The 24677-nt window shown below is 32.6% G+C and overlaps 3 protein-coding genes, 1 long non-coding RNA gene and 1 pseudogene across 4 annotated transcripts in view; 2 read left to right on the top strand and 3 right to left on the bottom strand.

Moving 5' to 3' along the window:
- On the bottom strand, nt 762-2014 carry LOC110012183. The gene is made up of 2 exons (XR_002287346.1): nt 1059-2014; nt 762-956 (listed from the first exon to the last, which is right to left on the bottom strand). It is a non-coding gene; the product is annotated as an uncharacterized LOC110012183 (long non-coding RNA).
- Nucleotides 4839-9262, top strand: LOC105164437 (protein NRT1/ PTR FAMILY 5.6). Its single transcript, XM_011083088.2, has 4 exons — nt 4839-4965; nt 5049-5266; nt 7729-8180; nt 8282-9262. The coding sequence occupies exons 1-4, from the start codon at nt 4842-4844 to the stop codon at nt 9129-9131; spliced, it is 1644 nt and encodes a 547-aa protein (XP_011081390.1). The 5' UTR covers nt 4839-4841; the 3' UTR covers nt 9132-9262.
- LOC105164314 (V-type proton ATPase subunit D-like) lies at nt 9941-15401 on the bottom strand. Its single transcript, XM_011082934.2, has 2 exons — nt 15188-15401; nt 9941-11016 (listed from the first exon to the last, which is right to left on the bottom strand). The coding sequence occupies exon 2, from the start codon at nt 10997-10999 to the stop codon at nt 10214-10216; it is 786 nt and encodes a 261-aa protein (XP_011081236.1). The 5' UTR covers nt 11000-11016; nt 15188-15401; the 3' UTR covers nt 9941-10213.
- LOC105164436 lies at nt 17628-19895 on the bottom strand (annotated as a pseudogene).
- The window catches only part of LOC105164312, a gene marked incomplete in the record, with an annotated part of 3351 nt that continues 3107 nt past the window's right edge, over nt 24434-24677 (top strand). The window contains 1 exon segment of the mRNA XM_011082933.2: nt 24434-24677.

Here is a 24677-nt window from a genome sequence, read left to right as displayed (position 1 = left end):
AATCCCAGCAATTTCTTTTGTATTCCTAATGGCTTTACTACATGCTTTCTGAATTATGATTCATTATAAGTTGATTTCAAATATGTTTAGGCGACTGGTAAATATTACGCTCCTTCTTCGTACCAAAAATATATAGTTTATAATAGAAAAAATTAATAATAAAAATAGAAGGAAACAAAAAAAAGTAAATGATGAATATATATAGACTTTTGACAGTTTTAATTAATTAAAATTACAATCTTGTTATTTGAAAAATTATAAATTTTTTCTTGATATTTGATATAGTTATGTAACACTTAAATAGAGATGCGAAAATATCATATAACTCTTACTGTCGTTTTTCAAAAGACTATTTTACCATTGACCATATGGGAAGTATATGTAATATTTAAATATTATAAAGGGTGTTGATAACGTCAGTGTTGTGATTTTCTTTTTTTTACTTTTGCATCTTCAAATTACAAAATTTTAGTTTAATTTTTTTTTCTGTTAATTTATTTTCCACTTCTATTTAGTAGTATCAATAAATTTAGGAAATGAATTACAAATGAATGAATTAAGTTGTTCCCACATCAATTAAAAAATTACTACTTAAAAATAAAGAATATAAAAAAAAATAAAAAAACTCGCAAGCTTTCGAATAGAGTATTTTGGGCTCGAGCTCAAAAAATTTGAGTTTGACTCGAGTCCAAACCGAGCCGACTCGCGAGCTATACAATCAATTGTGAGCAAGGATTTATGCGATTCTGGAGGAGTAGAAATTATCGTCTTACCTTAGAGTTCTCCATGGCTCGACTCTTTTGTCATGCCTAGTCTCACGATGGCAAAAGTACGTATGATGTATTGTCCCCGTTATCTACTGAGTCGTCTTGCTGGATTGTGCTTTTGAGCCTGCCAAGTTGGTATAAATAGATGGATTAAACCTTGCTAGACTGTTTGGTGGTCTGCCACTTTAGCTGCGCTTGAGAAAAATTATTTATCAGGGTATCAATATTGATTGTTGATTAATGTAAAATATAATTTTAACCAATTTACTCCAAAAAAAAAATCATTATTACACAGAATTATATTTCAAAAAACTTGGCTTTACTCGCCCTGATGTATCCTTCGCTGCCCAGCAACTTAGCCAATTTGTCAATGATCCCAGGCAAGATCACATGGACGCAACTTTGCATTTGGTGCGCTACCTTAAAAGCCATTCAGACCAGGGCATTTTCTTCCCTGTTTCTTCCTCTTTTCAGCTCAAGGGGTACTGTGATGCTGATTGGGCGAATTGTGTCGACTCCATAAGCTCCTTAACAGGTTACTGCATCTTTCTGGGCCACTCTCTCATTTCATGGAAAATAAAAAAATATACCACCGTTGCTCGCTCCACAGCTGAGGCGGAGTATCTCAGTCTTGGGGCCACTGCCTGTGAACTTTGCTGGATTTCTTACATGCTCCAGGATTTTCATGTTCCTATTTCTACTCTAATTCCTCTTTATTGTGATAATCAAACTTTCCTTCACATTGTGGCTAATCCCGTCTTCCACGAGCGCACCTAACACCTTGAAATCGACTGTCACTTGATCCGTTATCACTTCAAATCTAGTTTCCTCCTCCCTTCTCCAATTTCCAGTCGCTCCCAACTAGCAGATATATTCACAAAGCTCCTCCCTGCCTTTGTCTTCTCTGGTTTGTTGTCCAAGATGGGTTTGAGCTATTTTCCCCAAGTCCATCTTGGGGTGGGGGGGGGATGTTAAGATAGACAGCTGCAGCCAGCAAGCACAAGCTCACAACAGCAGTAGATGAAGAAGGAGGTTGAAGAAGACACTTGGTGAGAGTAACGTTTTTCCTTTTTTGCTTATAATTACAGCAGCACACGTGGTAGGTGACTCAGCATGCTTGTAGTTAGAAGTGGTTAGCATGAGTTAGGTAGTTAAGTTCTTCTTCTTCATCGATTATTTAACATGAACAGAGCTCAATTGTACTGCTTGATTTTTCAGAATCTTTTTCACATAAATAAGATCGACCTTGCGCCTCTTTTTTCTTGGGTTGTGATGACGTTTTTAGATTTCTTCAACTACCCCTCTAGGTCGTGTTCGTGTCCATATTAAACGCTTAGGTTTATATCATGGATCACTTTTCGAGCTTGTGTCGGATATTTGTGATTTGAAATTTTATAACTATCATTCTACATATGTTCTCAATCATTTATTTTTCATACTATTTTTTGTAGACATTTTTTTAAGAAATTTGACATTAAAAAATATATATGTTTGAACAAAATATTTTTATTTGATATATGCACGAAAACCTTAATCTTACTCTTATATAAGCAAAATAGAAAACCTAGAAAACAACTATTTTTCTAAGGTAAATACTTTATAATATATTTAATTTACTTCCTTGTAATTATATGAGCTCATGTTTACATCCCTATAAATTTCAAAACATTATGAAGGGCAATATAGTCAATAAATGTACTGACCTTGGAGGATGAGGAATAAAATTAAATGTTTACTTAATTTTTTCTGACATCAACATCATCGGCCCAAACCTCTAGTCATAGGGAGATAATTATAGATAGAGTATTTCTTTTTTTTTTTATTAATAACGATAAATAAATTATAATAATTCATCTCGATATATCGAGCAACATATACCTCAATTCAACCAATACACTGAAATAAGTTTCTGCACATGCAATGAGACTCGAACTTATTCATGAGACCTCAATCATAGTCTTAACCATTGGGATAAGACATCATTAGTATAAATAGAATATTCAAAAAATGAAAATATAATTTTTATTTTATATTTTTTAAAAGGAATCGTTACACTTTCGTTTCCTAAAATTTAGTGTAATTATACATAAACCCTCGTAAAAAGAAAATGTAATTACCCCTTTGTAAAAATTATGATTTTCTATTTGTGGAGGAGGCGTAACAACAAATATAGCATTGGTGTAAAAGCTTCCTTGTTGGCTCACCTCATTTTAAAGCGTGAAACATATGAATGGTTTCTTTTTGTAGCACCTAAGAGAAGTATTGTCGTACTGACATACTTTAACTGTGGTCCTCTTACTTTACACATAATGTTAGAATAATTGTCAAGGAAGATATCAATGGTCCCTTTTGTAGAATATCGTTTTTTTAACTCACTCCCACACGTTGTTAATAAATTTTGAATTCAATATCTCTGCAATAAAATATTGAGCTAAGGTATCTCAAATATGTGTGTAAAGTTAAATTTAAAAATTAAATTATTTTAAAAATGTATATATTAATTAAAAAAATAGAAGAAAGTTATGAAAAATTGTTGGTAAAAGACAAAGATGTGAAAGTCGAGAAGAGAGAGAATTGAAAAGTTGAAAAGAGAGAGAAAATAAATAAAGAAAACGAACCCTTATGAAAATTGAAGATATTAAAATAATGCTCTTTAATAAATATATATATTTATATATTGTGTTGACATTATTTGACTTGAATTTTTAATACATGAGTAGGGATCCTTCGTAAAGGCGGGGGCTTTTAACAAAAAAATAATAATAATAAAGAATAAAAATGAGGATTTTGAACTTAATTTGGATTAAAAAAATTAAATATTAAAATCTATATACTATAAGAGTGACATAACGGTCGACCTAATTAATATTTTTATTGAAAAAATTAAAGTATATAATTACAGCTTAACTCCCTCAAGAATGAAAAATTATACTTTTGCTCAAGGAACTTTTATAATTCCAGTTACAGTCCTTCTAAACTTACTGCATTTGTTAATCAATTGAAGTTATGAAATCCTCATATTGTTACCTATAATGACTCGATAAATTTTAACGAGTTGTTTTAAAACCTCCCTAAAATTATAAATATTCTAAGAAATACCTCCCTACAATGGACAATCACGAGGGGTGATTATGAAAATATTTATAATTTCATAAAGGTTATTTATAATTTTTTTAAAATATGAGAAATATTTATAAATAAGATAAATTTTAGAAAAGTCTGCTGTAATTTATTCAATACTATATTAGGAAAATCTGTGTATGTACACTTGAAAAAAATTACTATTAGCTACAATATTAGTGGTTATGGCTAATAACCATGGTAAATGACTACTTTTAACTATAATTAAATAAAATCGATGCAAAAAATCAGCTTTTTCACCATAAAAACATTATTTACCTTGCTTAAGTATTTTGCCTTGACTTTTAGCCATTAAAAATGTTTTAGCCACCCTCGCAAAACCCACAACCAACAACTGTTGTCTGACCGTGGTCAATAATATTTGCTACGGCTCTTTGTTATCTGGTCATAGAAAGATTTATTTCATCTGCAATAAATCAGCAATAAGTCAATCAGAAAAAAATGAGTTTTTAACTAATTTTTTGTTAATATTACCAAATTCCGTGAATTTTGACTAACTATGGTACTTATTTGTTAGATAGAAGCAAATATCAGTGGTACTAAATATAATTTTCTAAACTACAATAAGTTTACATGCAATTACACTAAACTTTAGGGAAGGAAAGTGCAATTATCCCTAAAAACTTTAAAATAATGAGAGATAAAATCGAAAGTTCAGTTAATTTTTCACGGACACATGCCATCTAAAACTCTAACCAAAGGAGTATAATTGTAACCGAAGTATTTAAAAAAGGATGTAAATATAATTTTAAAAATATTTTTCTTAAAAAATATAATTTTATATGTTTTGAAGGGACTAATAACAAATATACCACTGTAAACGTCTCGTTTTTCATCACCTCACCTCATGGTAGTGTGAAGCCCAAGATTGACTGCTTTTTCTAGCACCAATTTGTCACCCTGGTGGATATCTAATCGGTGCCTTCCACTGCGATGCAGAATATGGTTCCCATGTGGTTTCAGCACATCCCTGCAAAACTTCTCGAGTCGAAAGCCACTGCGACCGAGTGGTTAAAATACTATGTCGCCTTCCGCAAGGCCGCTCCTTTCATCTCGGGTACTGTGATCATCGTCAGCCCAACGATGTCAAGGCTTGTCCTGATTAAACTTTTAGATGACGTGATCGTTTTTGTTGTACAGTTTTAATATTTGTTCATGGTTGGGTTGAGTACGCACTGATCGCGATCCTGATCACGCATCTGACCGACGACAACTGGTTGCATTTGCCGAAAGCTGCTTCTATTGTGAACGTGCAAGATGGGATAACGGCGTTTCTAGTACTGGTTGTTGCTTATGCATCCGACGCTTATTTGGGTCCATTTCTGGCAATAGTCTGCACGACTATGGCTTATATCACTGTGAGTGCAACTCTTGCTATGCGTCTAAGGAATATGCATGCTATATTTTGAGGTTAAATGCATTTGGTTCGGTAAATTATGTCATTTGGCGTTTTTGTACTTTAAGATTTTAAAATAATATTTTGATCGTGTATTTTTCTTTAATTTTCACGATTTCAACTTTTGTTTTCATCAGCATTCACCTTTACCGGTAAGGAGGATGAACTCCGATGAAAAAAAAAAGAACTGAAATTGTGAAATTAAAAAGATGCAGGCTAAAATATTACCTTAAAAAGTTACAAAACAAAAATACTGGCAAAAATGAGCCAATATGAATAATAGCCCTAATTTTCAAATGCACATGCATTTTTCTTGAGAAACAGGTAACTCCGGCAAAAGAAAAGACTGGAAATTAAAAAGTTGAAGAATAAAAAGTACTACTCTAAAAAATTAAAAGACAAAAATGTCAAATGAACTAAATTATTGGACAAAAAATACATGTAACCCTATCTTTTGCTTATAATGTTAAAGATTACACTGAGTTTATCATTTTCTCCACGTACTATAATAGTGGTGTAACACTTAAATCTTTGAGTAAATTATATTGACACCCCTTAAGGTTATGTCAAATTACACAAACACCTCCTGCGTTTTACAAAATTATCACTATACCTCCTGAAGGGTGTAAGTGTAATGTTTAGTAAGTTTTGCATTTGAATATGGGGTGTAGTTGTAATTCCAACTATTGCTTCAGAAGATATAGCTGTAATTTTATTAAAATATATATATATATATATATATTTTTACTTAACTTTAAAAGATGTCATTGTAATTTCGAGCAACTCTTTACATAGTACTCCCTAATATTGAAAGTTCGGTGTAAATGAACGAAAGCAACTTTATGCATTAATAAAAGAATGAATTTTTTTTTCTTATAGTTTACAAAATTATACATATCTAATAAAAAAATTAAGTAATGTTTAAGTTTTTGAGTTAAAAATAATTCTAAAAAAGTTAAATTTTAAAAACATTTGTTAAATGTGAATTTCGAACAAAAAGTTGATGGAATGTAATTTGAAATAGATTCTTTGATGAATTTCATGTGCATAATTTCATATAACTTTTTATAAAATTTAATGTCCAGAAACATACAAATTTTATTTTGTACAAATTATAACATCTATAATCACGTGTTATATATTTTCGTAATTTCAAACAAAAATTGTTAGTTCGCATCTAAGGATAAACAATTCTTTTCCTAGTATTTTCTACATTAAAAATATTTGTTGACTTGTCTATAAATTTACCACATCTTGTAATGAAGAATCCCATATGCAATTTATCAAAAATACTAGAAAAAATTAGATAATTTTATAAATTTAAGCAACTAAAAATAATTATATCAAATTTAACATATAAAAATATAACAAAGTTCTTTTTTCATCTAATATAAGGATTAATTTGATAGTTTTATAAAATTAAGGAACTAAAGTGAGAAAATAAAACTTAAATTGATCATTTTACCCTCTAAAAAATTATATTTTGCCCATACTTTTGCCCCAAAATTGATCAGAGGGAACAAACGGAGACAAAATTTAAAATTTAGGTATTATAAAGTTAATAAATATGAATTTAAGGAACTAAAGTGATTTTAATACAAACTTAACGGACCAACTATATTATTTACTCATCTATTTTATATAAATTTAAATAAATATATAATATCAATACCGTATTGTACTAATAAATATATACAATATTCATATGTATTAGAATAAAAATATAAAGAGTTTTTCAAAATAGGAAAGTTTATATAAAGAAACATATTTGGGAAAAAGAAAATTGTAGCGATTTACTTTATATTGTAAGTTTAAATCAATACAAAAAAGTGTAACATATTATATTCAGAAAATAGATATTACATATATTAAATAAAACATAAATAAAAGAAAACACTTTAATGTGAAGCCTTCATGAAGGAAAATACTCAAAAATAATTTTTTTTAAAGAAAAAAAAAGGACTTCATTAGTATAATAATAGTAACACTTAAATAAAATATTATTTAGTTGTTTATGTGTTGAAAATAATTTGATATTCAAATTGTTGATATTGTGATGTTAGAGGGGTCAATCTGATACAGACTATGGGATAATTTTACATTTGGTTCCCAAAATTAGTTATTGAATCACTTTCGAAACTCAATGTTCAGACTTCATCAATTTTAATTTCGAAGTTTTCTTAAAATAATTAAAATTAGTAATACGAGTATTATTGACCATTTAAACTAACGAAAGGGCTCAACTAACGGTCAGGACTAACTTTTAATCATGTTAAGAAAACTTGAGGACTCAAAATTGATGAGATCGACACATATGGTATCGAAAGTGAGTTAATGAACAATAACTTAGGGGAGCGAAAGTGAATTTCTCCGAAAGGCCAAAGGCAGAGGATCCCTTAACTACGATGTATCCTCTTTTTGTAGGGGTTGATGCTGTTGTTTTTTGCGGCTTGGCGTCTAACTAATGTTCAGCTGCAGTTACTGTATGTTTCAGTGGTACTGGTGGCTTTAGGCCGAGCAGGGCGAGAAGTTCCGCTGAAAGAATTTCTTGCTGATCAGTTTAGGACAGAGAGGTCATCTCAAGACGAGGATCAAGTACAGAGTCGTAGAAAAATATGGTGGCGTTCCGCTTATATTTTAGGTATATGTGCATCTGTTTATGTGTTTGCAAATACTTCATGGATCAAGCTCTCAAAGGTATCAACAATTGCTATGGTGGCCGCCTTTCTGTGGTTCTTAGCCGGCATAGCGTTTTATAAGCGTAGACCGCCTACTTATAAAAGCAGGCTAAATGATGCGTTTCAAGTCGTGTATGCAGCAATATCAAAGAGAAAACTCAGCCATACGCCTTCTGGAAATGTCATTCCGATATTGAGGTATAATCCTTGTTTCCCCTTCCTACCTTGTTAGTTTTCGACATGTGATTTGATTGATCCAGTTTATGTAAAAAGTAATGGAACACTAACGTTCAATGCAGATGCTTAGATAAAGCTTCTATCGTGGAACCATCGCCTAGTTGGGAAGAACAAATAAGGAAAGGTAGACTCTGGGAGGTTGAAGATGTGCAGGAAGTGAAGAGGTTGCTCTCTATGATCCCACTATGGATTACGTTCCTCGTTTACGGTCTATTACAGGCCACCGGAAACACTTTCTTCTATGAACAAGTGAACTACATGGACACACATCTTGGCCGAATTTCCAATGTGCCTGTAGTTATTTTTGTGATAGTTAAAAGTTCTACGAGCTTCGTAGTCTCACGTATTTGTGAATCACTGCTTCTGTACTATTGGGGTGAGAAAGTTCCTCGGGATGTTATTCTTAGAGTAATCGGTGCAGGAATGGCCGCTTCACCAATATGTTGTATAGTTGCTTGGAGGGTCGAGAATTATAGGCTGCAGAAGTATGTGAACCTCGACGTTTCCATCACCGTTTTCTGGCTAGTTCCTCAGTTCTTCTTGCTGGGGCTTATGGAAGGGTTAGTGTTTGGAGGGATGGAGGAAATGTTTTATGCAATAGTTCCTAAATCATTCAGTAATTATGGGCCATCATTCACTCAATTTTCACTCAACATTGGAAATTTCCTCAGCTTACTGGTGATCTTAGTTTTCGGTGGCTTGTTTAGCGATGATTTAGACACGAGTAGCTTGGGAACGTATTATGCGTTGTTAGGTTATGTATGCTTCGTCAACCTATTGTTTTACTGTGGTGTTGCAACCTATTACGTGAAGGAATCCGATCATGAGAAAGAGCCACCGCTTGTGCAGGAGATAAAGCAAAAACTAGAGCAAGAGATACCGCCAGCCGTAGAGCAAGCACAGAACTGGTAGACGATTATGACAGTATTGATCATCAGCTAGCTAACTAAAACTGGAAGGTGTAGAAGGTGAGTGTCTATCTCCCTTTGCAATCCCAGAATTTCACATTCTGTTTCTCTCACTTGTAATGCCAGAAGATAATCATTTCTATTGTCGTTTTAGTATAGGCTTTGTAATTATTTATATGTTGATTGCAAAGTCTTTGGTATAGATTTATAATTATTTGCAATTTGAATAGAGGGTATAGGTAGTATATTAAGAATATAATTTTCACAGAGTAATTCATCTATCTTTTTCGACAATGCGCTGCATTAACTTTATTGAACCACCACCTTCAGTCCTTTAAAAATAGGTATGGAAGAAAGAGAGTAGAAGTTATCAATGGACAAAAGTTTGTGACCTGAGGTAGCTTAATTTGATTTGACAAATCTTTCCACCACTTTGATACCAGAAATACATTACTTTAAGAATATTGGGAAATATAAATTTTAATTGTATATGATTGCCCTGTTTCTATCTGATGACAAATCTCCACCCTAAGATCCCACTGCCGGCAACCAACCATCTCGCGGCAGCACCACCACATCACCATCCTTATGCTTTACACCTCCCACCCCTATCTTGTTTCAGTTCTAGATAAGATAGTCCTTTTCCTACCAAATTCTAAGCTCACCAATCACTCAAGCAGAGGTCGTCTACAGACATCTTCAGATTCTGCACAAGATGCTGAGGACCCTAAAGAGGCAAACTGCACTTGCAATATGACTTTCAAAGGAACAGCAGCAGACAAACTTATACCTTTGTTACTACACTATAATAAAAATAGTTAAATAAAACTTGGATGGAGAATATATGATTCAATTACATCGTTGAGCTGTCAAAAGAAGCAGTTCGACATAAATCAGGAAATCCTGAACCAGCAAAATTATCATGATCACCAGGTGTATAGATGGATAAATAAATACAAGAATACACATGGTTCTTATTCCAATAAATATATCCTTTCCACCAGATAAGTTATGGTCTTCTGAAATAAAACAAGGAATGGAGCAAAGTCACACACTGTAATTGAACAAATCAAACTAACCTCCATTTCAAAAGATTATGTCCTCGTCTTTCTGTGTCGTGTGGGATAACATGTCATGAGCTGAACTGATGGAAATACCCCTCTTCAAAGCGATATCCTCAGCGAGCTGCTCTTCTGCATATGCCTTTGCAGCTTCACGCTGCTTCTCGACCTCTCTCCTCTTGTAACCTTGAATCTTTTTTAGTCTAAAGAAATCCTCTCTTTCCAACTCATCCAATTCTCCTTTGATGTAAGTTATTGTATTCTCTAGTCGTGGCTTCACAACATTCTCCAGGGCATTGACCCTGCGATTTGTCGTCTTGATTGCTTCATCAAGGGTCAAGAATGATGTCTGAAGAGTAGCAAGCTCAACAAGCAGCTCAATAGATTTCACATATGCCGCACGGCATGCTTGAATCTGCTGGCCTCCTCTTGCCAGTCCCGTCAAGTCATTCTTAGTCTCTCCATCAATGAAATATTCAAATTTGGGAAGCTTCACACCAGCAACATTTTCTTGATGTGATCGAACCTTGAGTGCCGCACTTTGGACATTTTCCTGTACAATGTGCTTGATGTTCTCACCGGCAACATATTTTGCTTCAGTAAGGGCAAAGGAGGAAGTTTTCATGATATCTCCCATTGATTCCTTTGTTGATACAATCTTCTTGAGAATCTGCCGAAACTGCACAGTCAGAGCATCACTCTTCTTCTTGAGCAATGCATGGCCTCTCGTAGCCCCAACAAGTCGGGCTTTCATTACTCCAAGCATTGTAACAGTAGGAACAACATTCAAGCGCTGGCTCTGTCCTGACATCTTGTCAAATTTTGTGGCTGGAAAAAAAAAGTTTATTTATGTTATACACTAATCAACTACCAGTACCCTTGTGTTACAATATTACTCAGAAGTAGACTGGTACTACTATCCACTCGGTTGTTAAACATACGAGTACCTCATTAAAAAGAATATGAGAAACAATTATAACTCACAAACAAATTACTGTGTCAACCTCTTGTCTTATTATTTGCTTATTCTTCTTTTACACATGAAACAAAAAATGCAAGCACGCAGCATTTATGGGCAACATTATAGCGCACAGCCCCATTATGAATCATCCTAATTAACATAAAATTGGATGAGTACCGTAAACCCACCTCATTTTATTTCATCTTTTTACTAGGTGGCCTATAAGAAAATTTACATGTTTCTTGGTCTAATTACTCAATGAAAATGAAAAAGAAAGAGCATGAAATAGAAAATTTGAAAGCAGTCAATGGCAAACTGATCATTTCCAGAACATAAACAATCTACAAGACTTCTATTCTCTGCATCTGCAAGTGTAGTGCTTTCAACCAAACAAAAATTCCTAAACTGAAGCACCTCAAGCTCAAAGAGCCAACTGAATTTCGACTATCCCAACATCAAAAAGAATTATAATGAACCAAAATAAGCCACTATGCACTTAATTTAAACATCACAATCCCAAAAAAGAAGTATGAAGTGGATCCAAATAGATCCAGTGCAAGGATGCACTCAGTAGTTAGCATTCATGGCTTACTAAAAGAATGGCTAAAAGGAGTATCCAAACTTTAATTATCATATCTCTTGTTAAGTGGAACCTTAGCCAATGCAGTAATTTCTTTTGAGACAGAAGTTCCTTCGGCACTATATTCAAATACTTTCTGTTATAAGATGTCAACATCAAGCTAACAATTTGACGACACTCCCTAAGAACACCCTTAAACAGTTCATCTTTGAAGGGTGTGCTAGCCACAAATACTTTGAAGATGCATAAAATGTCAGAGTACCATGATAAAGTTATGGCAAGACCAAAAATTAACAGGCAAAGTGTGCATATCATGAAGCCCAAAACAAATACTTGTCTATTAGTACTTCCAATTGCACCTTCACTTTGTAAGTTGTGAGATGAACAACTCACAATTTTCTTTCTAAGAATATTTCATAACAGAAGAATACATATTACATAATTCTCTGCTTGAGTCTCAACAAGCATAGGTCCCATGAATTAACTACAAAAAATTAATGAGTTGCTTTTCATTGAAGTCTATCCATCCATCACTCACAGAAAATACTTTCTTTATGATCCCAGCCAGCCTTTCTAGGCCATAGTCGCCTTCCTCTATGAGCTTTTTCTTGTTAACATAATCCGGTTCTTAGTATTTTGTAAGAAGGATTTTGCCCTGAAAACTATAATCTTTTTTATTGTTTTCTCCTCTATGTAATACATTGAAAAAGTTTACCAGCATCTGAAGATGGCCCATCCAAATTCAACTTTTTCTATAGTAAGGAACTAGAATTAGACCACACCAACTAATTTTGTAGACACAACAGATCACCAGAATTTCTCCCAGAAAGGTAAGCATAATAAGAGAGAGCAAGACAGAAGGCGCAGACATAGAGAAGCAACACAGTGAAGAAATGTCAAAACAGCTTAATTCTGGAGTAACCCATGCATGCTTGTCCAAAAATTGCCAAAAGTCAGTAACAACTTAAATTATCACAGAAAACATCACAAATCATTCAGGTGCTTATGATGATTTAAATTTGAATCATATACGAATTTCCTGCAATATTTCTTCAAATATGAGAACAATAAAATTAAACCTTAAGGCCCCATTTACTTTGCTGTATGGGAAAAATGTGAGGTAGGATAACCCAACATTAGATGTAGGATAGGATTAGGTAAGAATTCTTAATCCATCTTTGACTCATTCGTATTGTCAAGATGATAACAATGTGGGATATAAATTTATAATGCAAAATTCCAAATAAATCCTTAATATGAGTTCCACACTCCACTCTCTTATTCAACAAGCAACTCTGTGCAATCTCTTGATTCGAGCTGTTACTATAATCCTTCATAAGCTTGCCCTCAATTTCTTGCATCTAACAAACTCCGGTACTCTTCTTTGTTCAAAAGTTCGTCGACTCTCTCGTCCACCATACCCAACGGCATCTCTTTCAAACTGCCTCCATTCTCATTTCCACTGCTTCCATTTTTTGCTGCATTTCACTGCCACAGATCTTCTTGAAGTCGAAAATGGAGCTACAGCCGTGAGTTTGAATGATGGGATTATGAGAAATCTTTCTGGGAAGAAAGTTTTGGGATTTGGAGGTGGAATTCATGAAGGGTTTATAGTAGTTTTCATGGTGGGAAAAGTTGGCCTGTTTGAGAGAGGAAATAGCTCGAAAGAATATAATTGCTTATCCATTTTTTTTCAAAAAAAAATAAATAGAATCAGATAAGTGCTTATCCACATTCCACATTTGATAGGTGTAAACTCTTCACACCTTTTTAATCATCAGAAACAAAATTCACTCTCTTTTAAGTGGTAACAAAAGACGATAGTCCAATTTTTCAAAATCAAATGGTACTCAAAACTGAGAAATGGTTGGATTGTTATATATATTTATATATATATATATATATATATACATCTTAAAGTGTAAATTATATTTTATTAAATATACCAAGTCATCTAGAAAGTTTCATCTTCCAGACTATCTATGAATAATTCAAAGATGCTTCATCCAATGAGAATGTTATTAACTTCAAAAAGATGAGTGAAGTTCTTCAATTGTCTCCAATTCTATTCTTCACCCCTGAAGTTTTATTGATTTAGTTTCAAAATTTTGTTTAAGGGAAAAACAGTTAAGGTATATCAGGGGACCAAACCTCGCTTGCAACAAAACTAATCCCACTACCCTACATTCTATATTTCTCAATTTCATGATTTTCTTGACCAAAATAATCAAACAACACCACATAGACTACACTTGGAGAAGCCTGGCCGAAATCATAGTAAGTCTTCTCCTTGTTCTTTGGCAACTATGTTTAAAGTGAAAGTGTCATGAAGTGTCAGGCAATCAAGCAGCTAGGTAATTTCTACATATTGCATAATGACTTGTCATTATAATTAACTTATGCCTATGTGTAAGTTCTAAACAGAAATGCACAAACCTACATCTCCACCATGATCAACTAGAAATTTTGGTAACATTGTACAGTATGTAAAACTAATGATGCATTCTACTGCAAGCACTACCTTTTTGAAAGACTTAAGCATGGAAACCTGATGATGGTGTGACTTGCCTGCAGTGTTCGTACACAACAAAAGGAGAGGATTGAAAAAACCTCCCAAGGCCAGCTCATGGCTACCCTCACATCTAGTAGAGCTTTCCTTTTGCACTTTTTAGAATCAAAAACATAATTGAGGAGTAAGGAAGTTACCTATCACCAGTAACTAAGGTACCAAAGCAAAATGCAACTACCCACTCCCTGTATTCCCAATCTGTTTAATCGTTATGCATTTTTGTTATCTAAAAAGCCAAGCCAAAACCTCTTGCCTTCCTCGCAACATTAAACAAAAGAGCCATAAAGGACTCTACTATTGAAGACCTTCTACAGTTTTTACCATTCTATATAGATCCCTAATTTCCTCTTCCACCACCATAAACAATCACCCAGACCAGAACATATTATCACTGACGCTATCAACCACAGCTCTAGACATTCGAGAAACAGACTAAAGCATATAAGATTGTAAATATAGGGTAAATGTGCCGCGAAATCCAACTCTTTTCACTGCATTAATTAAAAACTTAATATACTTAAGGTGAAACTGATCGATCATTGAGAAAGTAGAAGAAAAAAAAAACATCTGAATCCCAAAGAACACTGACACCTATCAGAATACCTTAATTTTGTACGGACTTTACATCAGCAACTTCGTCTAATTTAGATCTAATATACTTCGTCCAATGCCAGTATCCATGGGTTTGACACACATACCATCCATCAAAAGCAATACTAAAACCCAAATCAAAACAATGAATTTCGAGAGACATTCGAAACAGCCGACAGCTTTGGAATCGTATATCATGGATCAGTTCAACGTTTTCCTTCTTTCAATCTTAATTTAGGATCATAAGCAGAAATTTAGTGGCATATTTATATTGATCTTCAAGAGGGACAAGAAATACCTTGGCAAAAGCGCGAGCAGTAAATTTGATCTCTTCCCTGAGTCAACTAGCGGTGGCGAGCCAGCGGAGTTGGCTTTTGCTGTCAATTGTATTCGGTTGTGAGTTCTCTCTCTCTGTTCTCTCTCTCTTTATGTTCGACGACAATGGAGCAGATGTGTCACGCTATAATTTGGAACTTTGTGGTGAAAACTGCACATTATTTTCTGTCAAATTACTCTTTTTATAGGCTAAATTTCATTTTATCCCTTTTATTTTGTTAAATTAACAAAAAAATAAAGTATAATTTGAAAATTCGCAAAAAATCTCTCTCCTATTTTATAAATTTCTACAAAAAAAACCTCTTGCCGTCAAAATTTAACGGAGCGTGGATCGCACGTGCGACTGGTGCGACTTGGGGGATTGTTTTGGCGCTCTTGCATATTTTTTTTGTTGTCATTATAATTAAAATGCCCTTATATGACTATATAATAGTTTTTCGATATTTTTTTTATTTATTTTTAACTTATTTTGAGTATTTTTTTTTATTTTCATCTCTCTAAAAAGATTAAAAAATATTTTGTTTAAATATACAAAAAATTATATAATTTTTTTAATGTTTAATAAATTAAATTAAAATCTAGCACAAAATTTAAATATCTCTACGAATATGGATATTAATTAGTTATAGAAATTATACAATTAACAAGTTTAAATATTATATAATTAAAAATATTAAATAAATTATATTTAAATTTATTACGTTATAAAAATTATACATTATTATTTTTTATTTCAAATTTTTTTAACAATACCAAAAAAATAAAAATATATTTTTTATACATATTAATATACATTATTACTTTTTATTTCTAATTTTTTGAAAAATATATTTATATTACATATAAATACCAAAATAATTAAAATAGTATATTAAAAAGAATAATATACTAAATTTTATTTTTTTAAATTTAGGCATGTACATGAATATAATCGTAAGCGATTATACTAATTATAATTTATAAATTAATTAAATAATTAATTTAAATTATTATTTATGTTAAATATTTTATTAATTATATTATTTTTTGTAAATAATTTCAATTTTATATATAATATAAGTCAGTCAATGAAAGGGTATAAAGGTCAAATGATTATAACTTTGGTCAGGAAAAAGGGAGAGTGGGTTTGAGTTTTTAGAACACAAAGGACTATTTCGTCTATTTTCGAATCACAAGGAATTTTTTTTGCTGAATTTTTAAAACACATGGAGATTTTAATTTTGTTTTTTTTTTAAACTGTTATTAATCATTGTGACATATAGTTTCTGCGTGCATTAGAAGGAGGATAAAAAAAGAATGTACAACGCTAAAAACAACAGAGAAGAAGAATAAATGACCCACGTAGGCCTAAAAATCCAATCGCATTAGTTGTGGGCTTTATGATCATCCTAATTTATTTATCTCATCGATAAATCACATAGCATTTCAGATACCACATATTAAAAATGTATCATACGTATCAACGTGATATCTAATATCATATATGCAAACTTATGTCAATAACTAGGTTTTTAATCGATTAATGAATACTTTATTTTAGATTAAATTAAAGTTTTGCACGCTCCAAAATAATTTAATCTAATGAAAATATTTTCGATCATTTTTGAAAATCCAATATCTTTCCAAATATATTAACCATTAAATCATATTAAATACTCAAAAAGTTATGAAAAATATCTAAGAATTTCCAAAAATATTTGAACATTTTAATATTAAATTTAATTTACGCAATATTTTTCAAAAATTTAATTGGAATTAAGTTGCATGGAAAAATCATATTTAACCATTTAAAGCAAAAATTAACACCAATTATATTAAACATTAAGAAAAATAAAAAAAGGCAGGCCGTCGTGGTCGGAACGATTTCGGCATGGCGGGGCCGTGCGCAGTCGCGTTCAGTGCTGCATTGCGCACGCAGTGTGTGCATGTCACAAGGCTAGAGCGCGCGCATGTGGGGGCCTTACTAAGGGAGGAGTCCTACTCGCATGGAGAACAAAGTCCCCTAAATAGTTAGAAGTCCCAGCCCAATAAGGCGAAGAACTCTGGTAGTTGGAGCCTATTCACACCCGCAACCACTCTCTTGAGTAGTAGGGGGACTGGACACTTTTAACCAGAGGGGAGAGGGGGGGCTATAGAAAGGGTTTCTCTCTCCATGATAGAGGATTACACATCTCCAAAAACTTGCACGCATGATAACGCAGTTGTTTAAGCATTTTGGGACTTAATTGACCACTCGTTACTATGCTCTTTATTTTCGATATTATTTCGATCACCGGTTATTGACTTCTTAAGTGTCGGAGTATTAATGTGCTTTTTGCAGGTCTTGATTTTAATACTTGCAGAAAATTTTTGCCCAAAAAATCTCGGGTGGACTCATCAAATGAGCAACTTTTTACTTGCATAATGGACTATAATTTCATGACTTCAAAGAACAAATTTCCACAACTAAATGTAAGTTTTTAAGGCAATTCCTTATTCAAAATGAAGAAACTACTACATGATCAATGGTCAAAAGTATAAGATCTTTAACGTAGTTCTTCTTGCATCTTGACCACATTTACATTGATCAAACCGAAAATTCATTTAGTAAAGATGGTCTAGAAGTGTAGGTTCCATGATGATGGTAAGAGGCTCTTTAGAATGTGTAGTGAGGGCATAAACTTCCTCCAGACTTACATCTTCAGGTTTCATACCCTTGATCAATTTCTACTGAAATCCATGCAGCAAATTAGCCAACGTAGTTAGGACAATCTTGAGCCCAAGATCATATCCAGGGCATCTCCTCCGGCCTGATCCAAAATGGCAACATGGCAAAATTACTTCCCGTAATATAAACGTCTTTGTTCAGAAATCTCTCTCGCAAGAACTCCAAAGGCGAATCCCATGAGTTCGGGTCCCTCCCTAAGCTCCATGTGTTGATGATAACAGTCGTTCCCTTGGCAACGTCGTAGCCTGCAACTTTATAGTCCTCCATTGCATAATGGGGGCTAAAAGTGTAGCAAGTGGATGTAATCTCATTGACTCCATTATGTATTGCATCTATGTAGGGTTGAGAAATCTTCCCATTACCCGGTCAAGCTCTTCTATTGCCTTTTTCAATGGTCCGTGGATGCCTAAGAATTTCACGAATAATCCATTCGACTGTAGTAGCTGCGCCAACTAGTAAGTTCTGTAAGTATCAAAAGACTGAAACACTTTCAGGTAGGCCATTCAAGCCCTGCTTATCTTCCAAGAATTCCAGTATGTAAAAATATATTATCAAGAAACCAGGCAAGAAATTGAGCCTCAAAATGAGAAATTGGTAAGAGGAATAGCATTTTATCTTAGATTATGTACAATTTTAGTTCCATTGTTTAAGGAATCCACAATAATAGTCCCATAACTCTAAAAAATTCTCACTTTTAGTCTTTCTACCAACTTTTCTTAGAAATTGATGGAAAAAAAAAAACTTTAAGTCAGGTGGTCGTTTCCTTCCATTCTGAAAAGATAATGGCCACGTGGCTTGCATGTGATATTTTCTGTCAATTTTCTAAGGAAAATAGCAGGAGGACTGGAATTGAAACGTTTTGCAAGTTATGAGAGTACTTTTAAAAGTTCAGTAAGTAATAGTACTGAAACTGTATTGGCCTAAATTATGAGTAAAAAAAAAATGCCAATTCCACAGAATTGTTACCTATGCTAATGCCTTGACATGCTGGAGTTTAATTTCATGATTAGAATCCTCAGCCAGCTGCAACAGTGAGTCTAGCACATCTTCTGGTATGAACTCTGCTTGCAGCCTTCCTAGTTAGGTGATCATCAAGCACAAAGCTGTAAAAACTATCAAGTTTCTTGGACAAGGCCCTCATTCTCTTAACATACCCCTGCAGATCAAGAGAACTCAGCCACGGCGTGCAGTCCCTGATATTAAAACCACCACCGAGAAAGAGCCATTCGTCCAGCATCCCTCGCAATTCATCCACCTTCATAATGGCTTTCTCATCTGCAGATTCAGTACTAAAGTATTTGCTGCTAAATACCACCCTGCTTATATTTGATACAGAAAAACGTGACAAATGGTCTCTAAGTACGACCGGCTTCCCTGAGAGGGAACGTAGATGGGAGATGAAATTACGCCCCTCCTCCACACGAATATGCTCAAAAGAGTCAAGTTTTTTAGCATTGAACACCTGCGTCGAGAGAATTTTACGTGTCTGTCGCCAATACAGGCCGGAAGGAGCCCAAGTCAAGTCCGAGTAATTGTAGCTAGTGTATTTACCAGCAGAAAGTGCAGGACTGGAGGCAAAGGCCGTATCGTGTACACTTAAGAACTGTTTGGCTAACTCAGGTGACGATGCAACGAAAACTGGTACTATGGCAAACCTTAGTTGCATTATTTCACCATAGTTTTGGGATAGAAAGTGAAGGGATTGAACCAACCAGGCTTAGATTACCAATTATAGGCCATGACTTTGGAGCTGGTGGAAGGCTTCGTTTGGGTTGCTGTCCGTAGAGTGTTTTGTAGACAAAGGCTACTACTGGAGCTATGCATGGTAATGCCCAGGAGGAGATCGACATTAGAGTCATGCAAATGATATAGAAGAGATGGGGTAGAGAACGCACCAAAAATTCAAGTCACCTAAGTAGAGAACCATCAACTATTGGTTGCATGTGTTTGCAATTTGGTTGAAAAATCCATTTTGTATGGAAAGTAAGTTCATTTATAGTTAATTAATCTAGCTAATTAGAATGTGTAGAACATAGACAAAAAAATTCAAGATAAGAACCATCAGCATTTTGGCTGAAAGTTTGGCTAAAAATTTGGCATATTTGGCGAAGAATCATCAACTGTTGGTTGTAGATATGAGCAAGTTGGCCAAACCACTAGAAAAAGAATCTATTATTGGCTACAATTTATTAGCTATGAATTAAAATTGTGACAAATAATTATTATTAATTACAGTTAAATAAAAATAATATAAAAGTTTACATTATCCACTATGGAAACTATTTTTGGCCTGACTGACAAATGTTTTATGTTTTAGCCATACTCGTAAAAATCACGGTCAATAAGTATTGCATGGCTATGGTCAATGACTATTTACTATAGTTATTTGATTTTAGTTATGGCAATTACCCATAATAAATGTTAAATTTCTTTTAGTGAGAATTCCATATTAATTTATGTAAAAATATAAAATTACACTTTCTCTCAAAAAAGTTTTAAAATTGCACTTCACCTCCTCCATATTTTCACCAATCCCCTTCTGTTAGGGTTTGAATGGAAGATGCCGATGTCAACAATAAATTTATATAAATTTTCAATTTTTTATCTCATTTAATATTTCTATGTAATATTTTTATACTTATAAAGAGATAAATATAATATATATATATATATATATATATATCAAATGGGTGCAGTTGTGATAAAAAGCTATTCCCAAATTATACTCATTGGATAAAAGTAGTTCTTTATAAATTAAAAAATAGTCATTTTTTTGTACTTTTTTGTATTTCATCTAGATGGTGTGTGGTGAAAATCATTGTTGCATATATTTATTGAAACACTAGATGAAGTATTTGCTCCATGTATAGGAACTAAAAAAAATGCACCAAAATACGACTAGTTTTGTCATTATAGCTACTTTATATCCGATGTCTATAACTTTGGAGCAATATTTTATTAAAACTATACCCTTTAGCTTTATTTATATTAAATTTATCCTCTTACAAGGATAAAAATATTACATTGGATGTTGGATGATGGGTACAACTAGAAATTTATGTTTTTTTTTCTAATATTAGCATTTTTTTTTTTGAACTCTAACAGAAGGGGGTCAAGTGTAAACAGTGAATTTTTCGAATTGAGTGTAAGTATAATTTTTGAAACTCTTTGGTGAAAAGTGTAATTTCTCATTTTCAGACAGATCTAAGTATAATTAACCTTAATTTATATGTAAAAATTATATTTTCGGTACAATAATATAATTTGCATACTTTGTATCAATCACTTTATTTCGATTATATAAAGTAAATTCATATTCCCTCACAATATTCTGATTATGCTTTAAGACTATAAGAAACCGCTCACAACTCTTCCTACATTCTTTATTCACAACTGTATGAGCAATAGGGAATAAGTTATTATTGGAACCTGCTTCAATTGCAGTCAATAAAATACGCCCTTGCGGCCTCTTCAAATAACACCCATCAACCCTAATTATAAGCCTACAACCAGATCTAAAACCCCCTCTTCAAAGCCCCAAAAAACACATAGAATCTATTAGACCTTTCTTCCATCATCTACTGAGCATGTTATTCTGTTTTACAGATAATATTGAAATTCACACATACTCCTTTTTTGCATCAGTCTATATTTCCTGCAATTTCATTTTAGGCACAACATCACAACGTTTTTATATAAGAAAAACAGGTCGAGATATTCCTATTTTAATTTCTTACATTAAAAATTGTTATCAAAACACACAGAAACAAAGAAATTACAAAAAAAGGGAGAGAGAGGAGTTTGGCGGTAGATTTCCTTCCAATTCATCACCCCATGTGCAGTAAGATAAAAAAAAATAAGTCAGTTGACAAACTAATGGCAATTTGCAACTTTCTATTAAAATTAACAAAAAATTGCTAACAGGATCAACTTTATAATTTTTCTTAATATTTTGGGAGAAAAAACGAATTTTCGTAAATTATGGGACAAAAAAGGCACTAATCCTTCTTGTGGGACCAAACATGCGACTTAGCCTCAAAATGCTATTTTTATAATTTTAAACTGCAAATGACAAAAGCACTATATTCAAGGGTGCAAAATGTCAATTACCTTATATATCCTCCGTTATTTCATTAATGCAATTTATGCAAACTTTTAATTTTCTTTTATATTTATATTTTATGACAACTTTTAATTTTCCTTTATATCTGTGTTCAAAATTAGGAATGTAAGTAAATAAAGTCAGGTCATACATAATATTGTTTAAAATTGTCTGAATTATTATCCAAAATTAAAACTTATATTTAAGTTCAACTTAAGTAACGATTAAATTGAGCTCGAACAAATTTTAATTAAATCAAATATGACTAGAACTTAATAGTTTGATATTTTCAAACCTATTTTGTTATTTTCACTAATCAAATTGAGCTTGATCAACCAAATATGTTTGGGAAAAAGATTTCGTCCTATAATTTTGATCTAAATTTATTTTTGACAATATTAGATCTAATTCTTTATCTATCAATTTTGCGTAAACTTGATCATTTAGCCTAATTTGACTTTTTTGCCCTTTTGATGCTAAATACTAATAGTCCATCCTATAATGCTCTAAGTATAATATAAACAAATAAAACCTAGACTCTTGTACCATTCTAGACGAGCATTCACTACGATATGCAAAATGAATAAATATATATGGGCTAAAATTGCTCTTGAAAAACTGTGTAAAGGAAAAATTGTCCAAAATTATCAAAGAATTAAAATTTAAAAGTTATCAAACTAAGACTAAAACGAATAAATTTAAAGAATTACAATTAACAACAGAAAAACTTAGAGTAATAAACAAATTATTTTCCCAATATCTTTTTACCAAATCAATCTCAAATTTTTCAGTTTTCTTTTCTTTCTTTTTCCTTTGTGTGTGTGGGGGGGGGGGGGGGGGGGGAAATTGTAAAGACGAAGGGAAAAAGTGAAGGCAACTCGCCTTGTACAATAGTTGTAATAGTCAGCCTATTAAGAACTCCTGAATCAAAGACTTTCTACGTTACTATTCCACTGCACACTTCAAAGATTTTTCGCTAAGCAACTTTTGAAAAGTCACTATCTTCACTCTTGAACTTGATCATGAGACTACTCAATTCACAATTTAATACTCCTTTCACCAGTTTCAACTAATCTTAAGAACACTTTGTTCAAGTAAATGCTCGTCTACGAATCACCTCTGTTTTTTGCATGATTAATCATCACCCTTAGAAAACGTCAAACATCGATGGACAACTATGCTCATTTAAAATTCATTAATTAATATGAAGGTTTTAATTTGAAATTTTGTAAAGATTAAAAAAATAGAATGTTATGAAATTTAGATTTAAATTAAAAATTGATATAATAAATAAAATTTTTTGTGAGGTCATATTGCTCTTCCCCAGAACATTACCGTGACAACTCTTCTAACATTTACTAATCACATAAACACCCCTAGGTGCAAAACTTGTAACACAATAAAAAAGAAATGGCTGAAATTGCTAACACAATAAAAAAAAAATTGCTGAAATTACATAAAATTCCCTTATTTTTGAAAACTCAGCTACGAAATTCCCTACAGAATATAGGCAAAAAAATCTCTTCTTCTTTTTTTTTAAATATAGCATACGCGCCCCTCTCCGTTATTTGAAACTAACAACATTAAATTTTTGTTAAAATCATTATGCCCTTTATTATTAATTATAGAAAAAAGTATTCTTTTATATATTATTAAGTTAAATAAAAAATAAAATTAAGGGGTATAATTACACCAAAGATCAGATGTGTATAACTTTCTTTTTTAAGCTTTGATATGTTATATTTAGCAGAGCGAACATACGCAAAATTTTAATTTCAATCAAGGATAATATGCTTTTATTCGATTTTCAGTCTACTAACAATTCCTGAATCAAAGACTTTCTACGTACTACTGCACTGCACACTTTGACAAAATCTATTCCACCGCACACCATCATTAGTGTGCATCATATGTAACACACACCACCAATATTCATCAAAATTTCATTGAAAAAAGGGTTGATTACACTTACGCCCTTTGAAATAGCCCTTCCCTTTGAAATTGTGAAATTATACCATCGTCTAAAACACTATAGAAATTATACTTGCATCCCTCAGAGAATTCTTCATTTATAATTGCACTCCTTTCTTAAGATTTGGATAAAAATTACTGATGCCAACTAAAAAATTAGATAAAAATATTATTTTACTTCACATTCAACATTTTGTGTAAATTATAGACAATAATTTCAAATATTTCAAAACAAGGTAATTAGAAAAACAATTATGTATTCTTGATTGGAAGGAACAAATTCTATAATTTTCATAACTTGAGGGGTCAAAACAAAACTAAACAAGTAGTTGGGGGCAAAGCAAAAATGTAACCTTTAGTTTATCTTTTGGTCAAAAAGTCAGGATGACATCCAAATAAATCAAATTTCAAATGCGTCGGCCATGACAATATCCACGGAAATTCAATAATAAATGGCACAGCAGAAGTCTCAGGCAAGTGACAAGAGGTTAGGTCCCCACTATGACATTTATCAGTGGTGTACTAAAATCTAGTGGACAAAAGAAGTGATGCATGACCCACCTATTCCACTTCCTAATATAGAACCATTTATGTCTAGACAACTTCCAGTGTACGGAGATCTTAAACTTTCAATGTATTTGAGTAAAGTGAATCACTTTGATTAGCAAAGAT

Source organism: Sesamum indicum, linkage group LG6, assembly GCF_000512975.1.
Source record: "Sesamum indicum cultivar Zhongzhi No. 13 linkage group LG6, S_indicum_v1.0, whole genome shotgun sequence".
In the NCBI taxonomy this organism is placed as follows: domain Eukaryota; kingdom Viridiplantae; phylum Streptophyta; class Magnoliopsida; order Lamiales; family Pedaliaceae; genus Sesamum; species Sesamum indicum.
This window is presented reverse-complemented; position numbering and strand designations above follow the sequence as displayed.

Bases quoted from the DNA above. Each gene is read 5' to 3' on its own strand.
- LOC105164437 (XM_011083088.2), top strand. From the start codon at position 4,842: ATGCAGAATATGGTTCCCATGTGGTTTCAGCACATCCCTGCAAAACTT. The intron at 4,966-5,048 runs GTACTGTGATCA...TTTGTTGTACAG, and splicing joins GGCCGCTCCTTTCATCTCGG to TTTTAATATTTGTTCATGGT. The intron at 5,267-7,728 runs GTGAGTGCAACT...CTCTTTTTGTAG, and splicing joins CGACTATGGCTTATATCACT to GGGTTGATGCTGTTGTTTTT.
- LOC105164314 (XM_011082934.2), bottom strand. From the start codon at position 10,999: ATGTCAGGACAGAGCCAGCGCTTGAATGTTGTTCCTACTGTTACAATG.